General features: G+C 43.2%; 2 protein-coding genes across 2 annotated transcripts in view; both read right to left on the minus strand.

The window, feature by feature from the left end:
• Window positions 1-3,046: 3,046 nt before the first annotated feature.
• On the minus strand, window positions 3,047-6,914 carry LOC121942138 (sodium/calcium exchanger 1-like). The gene is made up of 5 exons (XM_042485264.1): window positions 6,719-6,914; window positions 5,388-5,515; window positions 5,145-5,244; window positions 4,244-4,516; window positions 3,047-3,715 (listed from the first exon to the last, which is right to left on the minus strand). The coding sequence occupies exons 1-5, from the start codon at window positions 6,822-6,824 to the stop codon at window positions 3,339-3,341; spliced, it is 984 nt and encodes a 327-aa protein (XP_042341198.1). The 5' UTR covers window positions 6,825-6,914; the 3' UTR covers window positions 3,047-3,338.
• Window positions 6,915-7,170: 256 nt separating this feature from the next.
• The window catches only part of LOC121941559 (phosphofurin acidic cluster sorting protein 1-like), a 5,810-nt gene continuing 5,165 nt past the window's right edge, over window positions 7,171-7,815 (minus strand). Inside the window, exon 7 of the mRNA XM_042484383.1 lies at window positions 7,171-7,188. Within this exon, the coding sequence (XP_042340317.1) occupies window positions 7,171-7,188 (18 nt within the window). The remainder of the gene's footprint in view (window positions 7,189-7,815) is intronic.

Consider the following 7,815-nt stretch of genomic DNA (forward strand, 5'->3'; position numbering starts at 1 on the left):
TGGGAAAAGCCATATCTGTCCAAACTGCAATGGAAGCCCTTTTTTTTTTTCTTTTCTAGTTTTGAATCCACAATTCCTCTGTGAAATGGTGGACTATCACCTCCCATTTTTCCCATTTTACAGTGCAGGAGAAATATTTGTACGATGTCAGTTACTTTTTAATTATTTGTATGAGCTCTGCTTTGTCTATTTATTACTTACTGTAAATACGTGTCCGTCCGATAACAATTATAATGCAGGTGCAGTTTGTGGATTAACTAACTCGATCAGTTTGTGTTTTGTGTAGTTTTCTTGTGTTTTTATTGATTAACCCTTCACTGCCTCACACTGCAGAGTTTAACCCTTTAAAGAGGCTGATAACAGTTTGTAAAAGATGTAAAAAAAAACAACTTGTTGGATGTTTGAAACAATAAAGTAAAAACTGTCTCTTCACTGTGTTGCAGATCATTTCAGATGATCTCTGAATGTTATTTTTCATGTCTAAAAGCAGCTGGGATTTTTCCAAAGGATTCTGTGTCACTGCAGAAAACAAACATTTCTGAGGTAAAAAGTTCAGGTTAGGCTAGAAACAAACTACACCATGGTCACATGACTTAACGCGTGCACACACACACACACACACACACACAAACTGAAAATAAGAAAAAAAAAAGGAACAAACAAAAACAAAAAATCTCGAAAAGGACCTCAAGAAAGTGCTTATTTGTTTTTTTAATAAAAACTGAACTGTGATACACATTTCTTTGTCACCTTTTACTATTTCTTTTGCAGTTCGTGGGACATGATTTGCAAAGTTGCTCATTATATTTTGTCAAAACTATTTTATTATTAATTAATTTTCAGATTTATAAATGTATATATTTCTGTATGTTGTTTGGATTACATTTTTGCACTCTCGCATGTAAAGCACTTTGAGCTGCATTTTATTATGATGAAGAGGTCAGACAACACGTCACTCACTGCACTTTAATATTTGAAGGAAAGACACTGAATCCTGCCGTCAGATCATCTGCAACAACCAATCAGATCACAGAGCATCATGACGGACGCCTCCTCTCCTCAGCGCTCTTCCAGGTTATGTACACGCACACTCACAAACTAACAGACTTTATTATATTTCCTCAAACACTTTGGATCCACAGCAGCTCAGGTTCAGCTCCAAGAGTCAAAAGGCGGCTTTCCATTAACCCTCAAATTGCACAAATTGAAACTGAGAATATAAAATACGTGTAATGGAAACATGTCGATCTCAAAAAGTTTTTCCTCTGGCATGAGGTGGTATATCAGGCGATTTTAGAAAGCCGGATTTGTCCAAACTGCAGTGGAAACCCTTTTTAGTCGTTTCTAGGTCACATGATGCTGTGAGGTCACATGACGCTGTGAGGTCACATGATGCTGTGAGGTCACATGATGCTGTGAGGTCACATGACGCTGTGAGGTCACATGATGCTGTGAGGTCACATGATGCTGTGAGGTCACATGACGCTGTGAGGTCACATGATGCTGTGAGGTCACATGACGCTGTGAGGTCACATGATGCTGTGAGGTCTGGCTCCCTCATCATGCAGCAGGAGCTACAGGAGCTGTTACTGCATCACATAAACCGTGGAAATCGTGGACTACATCTCCCAGAAATCCCTCATACGTGGCCTCGGATTGGAAATAATGACGGCTAGTTTGGTGGCTGCAATAGAAATAAAGCTGCTGATGTTTTGAACATCCGTCGTCATGGTTACTGGGATGTTGTCACCAGAGGAGAAGTCACATGACATCACTCAGTGGAAACACAGTCAGCTCCACGTTGAGTTTTATCACATTTTGAAAATATCACCGAAGTTTTGCTCAAATCTGTGCTGGAAACTCGCCTTAAGACCTCTAAACACCAAACTGTGGATCCTTTTTCAAACACGATTACATTTCAAACTACGTGCAGATATTCATCGAGGTGCAACGTTCCTGCTCCGGTCGCCTTTCACAACGACGGTCCTGCAGGTTTTCACGAGTCTGCGGCCGAGCGGCCTCCTTCCTCGCCACGGCTCGTCTTCATCGCCGCTGCGGCTGTGAATCAAAGTCCCTGCACGACAACATTAAAATGTTTTTTAAACATTGCTTAAAGGTTCAGATGAAAGATTGATGAAATGTGTGAACATCTTTAAAAGTTCAGAAGACAGTTTGGTCTCTGAGGACAGAGAGACGTCCAATATGGACACCAGAGGAAGTCAAACAGAAGGGTTCATCAACAACCTGCAGGAGTTCATCAGAACTGTCAGGAACATTTGGGAACACAAAGATGTTTTCAGCCTGCTGGACCTTTAAAGAACTTAACTCTTTGTATATCAGACATCCGTCAAATGTTTAGAAATCTGTCTGACCATCAAAACAGATATTAGGAGTTACAAAAGAAACCTGCCAGAACATAAATATCACGTCCATCAGAGTCCTCACAAATCAATCTACGTCCAGAAACTCATAAACTGTCAGGAAACTGTTGTTTTGCTAAACCTTTAGACGAACAAAATAAATCCTAAGAACCTGTCAGAAACCTTTAGAACCCTGACAAGTTATTTCAAACCCTTAGAAAAAAGACAGAAGCCCGTCACATGATGCAAGAACCCAGATGTTCTGAACTTTAAAGAACCTAAAAGAACAACTTTTAGACTAATAAGAGACGTATGAACGTAAGAATATTCAGGAACCTCTCCTCTTAGAACCTAGAAGAACAACTAGTTTATTTGAAGTCTTAGAAAAAATACACAAACCACACTGCACATTATTCAGGTAACTACTGCAATGTTTAGAAATCTATCAGCTGTCAGAAACCTGTTGCTACCTTCAGATGTTTATCTGAACCTTTAGACGTACCCCCGAAATCCTGCCGGAAACCTTCCAAATTTATCCAAACCCTTAGAAAAATGACAGGAACCTGTCGCATTACGCAGGAACCGGAATCGGAAACTCAAGGAAAGTCAGAGGACCATCAAGAAGGTGCAGAACCTTTGGGATCCTTTAAAGTTGTTCGACCTTTAAAGAACATGAAAGAACTTTACAGAGTCCAGCAGAATGTTTATTGATCTGCATTTAGAGACCTGTCAGATCAGCAAAAAACAAAAAAACAGGAGAACTATTAGTTGATCCAAAATTTCAGAAACATATCAGCACTGTAATATGTCCCGGAGAACCTTTGGGTCGTAGACTGTCAGGAACCTGTTAGAACCTTTAGACTTCGACCAAACCTCAGAAAAACAGGGAGCCCGTCAGAATATGCAGGAACCTATCGGGACCTTTAGAAATCCATCAGAAGAGTGAGAACCTTTCTGAACCCGCCGGGAGAAGAACGTTTAGAAGCCCTCCACGTGGCAGTAGGCCTCCAACGAGGAGAACACAATGTACATCAGCCACAGGCTGAAGAACAGGCAGGAGGTCAGGATCTTGGGGATTCTGGGTCCGCCGAGCTCCCCGCCAATCTCGGGGCGGCGGCGGTAGATCAGGACGCCGATGCAGATGAAGGCGAAGATGGTGAAGAGCGTGACGGAGAAGGCGAGCGTGCCGGGGTCCACCCTGAACTTCTGGCCCTGTGAGTAGTGGTAGATGGCGGCGATGGACCAGGCCACGCCAATACCCAGGAAGACGTTGACAGCGTTACTTCCTGTCACATTGCCAATGGAGGCGTCGGCGTATTGGTCCTGGATGGCGGCCACCTTACTGGCAAACGTGTCTGAGGAGAGAAAGTGGAGGAGACGCTGTTTCAGAGCTGCTGCAAACGTCAACTGTTTATTAGCTGCAGTGATGAGTTCAATGTCAGCACTAGAAATGTCCTAAAATCCTAAATAATCACTAAAATACTACAAATGTCCTAAAATTTAGAAAAGCCCTGAAATCCAAAACACATCCTAAATACTAGAAATGTCCTAAAATCCTAGAAAGCTGTATGGGGCTGCTTCCACTGGCCTCCTGTCACTTTTCAGGCGTGTCCTCTGAGCACAGCAGGTCGAGTGTTTCTAATGGACAGTTTGTTGTGCTGTCAGAGAGAGGACAGAGAGAGGACAGAGTGAGGACAGAGAGAGGACAGGGAGAGGACAGAGAGAGGACAGAGAGAGGACAGAGTGAGGACAGAGAGAGGACAGGGAGAGGACAGAGAGAGGACAGAGTGAGGACAGAGAGAGGACAGGGAGAGGACAGAGAGAGGACAGAGTGAGGACAGAGAGAGGACATGGAGAGGACGGTGGGACAGGCTGTATCAGACCTGGGACAGATGTGCCCAAAGCGACAAACACCACAGCAGTAACGGAGTCCTTGAGGCCGACGGTGCAGCCAAAATGTGACGCCAGGTCACCGATGACGGCGGTCAGCAGGCCGATGACGGAGATGGAGACGACGAAGCAGGCCCAGCCGTTCAAGTAGTCGGTGGGAGGAACGAAGGCGAACAGGAGCTTCCAGAAGATGGTGAGGAAGTGCATGACGTAGTCGAAACAGGAAGGCATCTTCTCCTCGCCACATTCATCATCATCATCATCACCTGGGCGGGAGAGGGAGGCGGAGCCACGAGTCAACACAGAGTCACCGAGTAAAGCCAGAACGAGTTCATCTGCAGAGACTTTACACTTTTATTTCCATACAAGTTAAAAATGAGGCCTGGGTGTCCACGGCTTCTGTCCAATCCAAAAAATAATTTCAGTTTTTACAGTTCCTGCCTGCGTTTAAGAGTGTAAATTTTTATTTTGGCGGGCCCACAAGTTTGGATGCACGTTTTCTTCAAAAGTCAACAGAAACTTTAAGAAGGAAAAAATAAAGCAAACATTTTTAGAGAAAAGAAAATCACCAGAAATTTTAAAGGAAAAAAATAATTGCCAAAAGAAATTGGTGATAGTTTTCAAAATATCACCAAAACCTTTTAAAGAGAATTTTTTAAAGAAAAAATATTCAAAATATTCACTTAAAAGGAAAAAAACTGCCAAACCCGCCGCAGTCTCGCAGGTTTGGAAGGCACGTTTTCTTTAAACGCTTTTTTCGGACCCTGGAAACGCCCCTGCTGTTTTCTTTGCATCACTTCAGACTGCGTCCTGAGATGGTTTCGGGTCCGGTTCTTACCGGAGATGGTTTCGGGTCCGGTTCTTACCGGAGATGGTTTCGGGTCCGGTTCTTACCGGAGCTGACTGTGATGGCCTCCACAAACTGCTCCCTCCAGCTGTTGGTCCCGATCACCAGGGCCAGGTTGGTCTTCTTCAGGAGTTTGTCCACGGTGCTCTGAGAGACGAGCAGGACAGCGAGTCACCAAAGACAAACAGAGACACGTTAAACGGGTCGAATCATGTCCCTGCTGGTCTCTTCACAAACCGTCTCTGATCTGACTGTTTATTTAATCACGAGTTCGCTGGCACTGATCCCACCTTGAACTCGTACGACTCCTCGATGATGACCTCCAGTTTGACGTGCTCGCCCAGCGTCGGTCTGCCCATCTCGGCGATCCGCCTCTCCTCCTCCTCCTTCTTTGTCAGGACCTCCTCAGCGCCGTCCTCTGAGACGGAGACACAGTTTGACAGGCAGAACCTCGTCACTGACACCTCACAGTCAACAAGAATAAAAACAGGAGGACAGAGACGGACAATGATGAGTGGACAAAACTGAAGTTGTGCGCTCAGCCTCCTGAGAGCCTGCGTCCTCATATCATGTTGAGTTTTCTGTCCTTTTACTTCATTCTGCTGATCTCAGACCTGTCGTCCTCGTCCGTGGACACTTTTTGTGCCATAAATTGGCAGCAAAACGCAACGCGCTAATCCATGTGACCACAAGAGGGCAGCCAACTCTGACTGCAGCCGATGAGACACAAAAGGACAGAATCTGATCACATTTTACGGTTAAAACTTAACATTTATAATTAATAAAGTTTGTTGTTTAATACTGTGAACAAATTTGACTAATTTTCGCAAATGTAACAAGCCAAAGACGCTGTTGATCAGGAGGAATTCATTTAAGGTCGTCAGGACTTTATTATCATCTCGTCTCATTTGAGGATGTCTGGACTTCACTATTGTCTCTTTTTTAGGTCATTTGGACTCTATTACAGCCTCGTTTGAGGACAATGGTACTTCATTATTGTCTCGTTGAGGATGTTGGGACTTTGGTATTGACTCGTTTAAGGACTCCCGTACTTTATTATCGTCTCATTTGAGGACATTAGGACTTTATAACTGTCTTATTTGAGGACATCGGGATTTTATAACTGTCTCGTTTGAGGACGTCGGGACTTTTTTATCGTATGATTTGAGGACGTCTGTACTTATACATTGTTTCGTTGGGACTTGAGTTACGAAACGAAGAAATCTAAAGACTTTTAGACCTGTTGGATTATTTGCGGTGCAGTTTTGGACAGCCAGGTTTAGACCTTAAAATGAACTGTTTTATACTTTTTTCACACTGGTGACTATTTAAAATAAACCCAATGTCCCACATATGAGGACATCATTGTTTCCTAATCTTTTTTCCAAATCTACTAACCAAGAAAATGTTTGTTTTTATAAACTCATCAGGTCCATCTGATCCCAAATAACTGCAAACCAAACCAGAGCTCAGATCTCAGGAGGACAATGTCTTCAGCTCATCTCTGTGAAGACTTCCTAACAATATATGTAGAGACAAAGTGAGCAGACGGACAGATGGTGGAACGATAGACTGACGACGAGGACTGATGGACGGGTGATGGACATGGCGATAGACGTACCTGTGATGCTGATGACGGCGGAGGGGGCGGGGTGTTCTCGTCCCTGGACCTTCCTGTAGACGTCTCTACCTGAACAGGTGAACAGATTTGACTGAAAACAGACCATCAATCATTTCAAGCCAGTGAAGCACTTATGTCTTCTTATTTGCGGCGCTGACAATGTGAGCGACAGGAATAAAATAGATACGTGGCATGCAAAAGAAGTGCTGCTCCAAATGCGTTGGTCGCGGCCAGTTAGGACACGGTGTAACGAGTGTACACTGACACACCATCCTGAAATGTCACTTTATGTTGTCTCAAAGTAAAATAAAGTGAAATATAATTGATGTATCTGTCCTGTGATTCAGATCCACTCTCAAATGTTTGCCCTCGAACCGTCCTGAACTCGGCCACCAAATTTCAAGAAAATGGAGCCATTCGTTTTTCTGTAAAGATTCTGATCGTATGAGCCGTCAGATCTCTGCAAGAAGCTGAGGAGAAACATGTCGAAACGATCACAAGAAATTCTGTCTGAAAACACTATCTGAAAGCCTCGGGTTTAAAAAAACAGAGGTCAGATATCGAGGGAGAGCATCGTCACACAGTTTTAAGGTGTGCACTGTCACTCATTACATGCACTGTTAATCATTACATGCACTGTTAATCATTACATGCACTGTCAATCATTACATGCACTGTCAATCATTACATGCACTGTTAATCATTACATGCACTGTTAATCATTACATGCACTGTTTATCATTACATGCACTGTTAATTATTACATGCACTATCAATCATTACATGCACTGTTAATTATTACATGCACTGTTAAGTGTTTAATTGTGCAGTCAGGATGCTGATGATGTTGACAGCAGAGTTCAGCATCTCAACCCATAGTCAGGACCCGTCAGGTTTGAGACGTTTTTTTTTCACGTAAAGCTTCAGGCTTCGGTTGAAATTTCTTTTAATTCAACTACAGAGGGAAACCGTGGTCTCTATGATCACTCTGTGTGTTGCAAGTAAATTTACATGGCTTCTGGGAACCAGCAAGAGAGACAGATTGTAGCCGATACATTATATTATTATTATTATATATACATTATTATATTTTAATG

The sequence above is a fragment of the Plectropomus leopardus genome, chromosome 4 (genome assembly GCF_008729295.1).
Source record: "Plectropomus leopardus isolate mb chromosome 4, YSFRI_Pleo_2.0, whole genome shotgun sequence".
NCBI classification, from domain to species: domain Eukaryota; kingdom Metazoa; phylum Chordata; class Actinopteri; order Perciformes; family Serranidae; genus Plectropomus; species Plectropomus leopardus.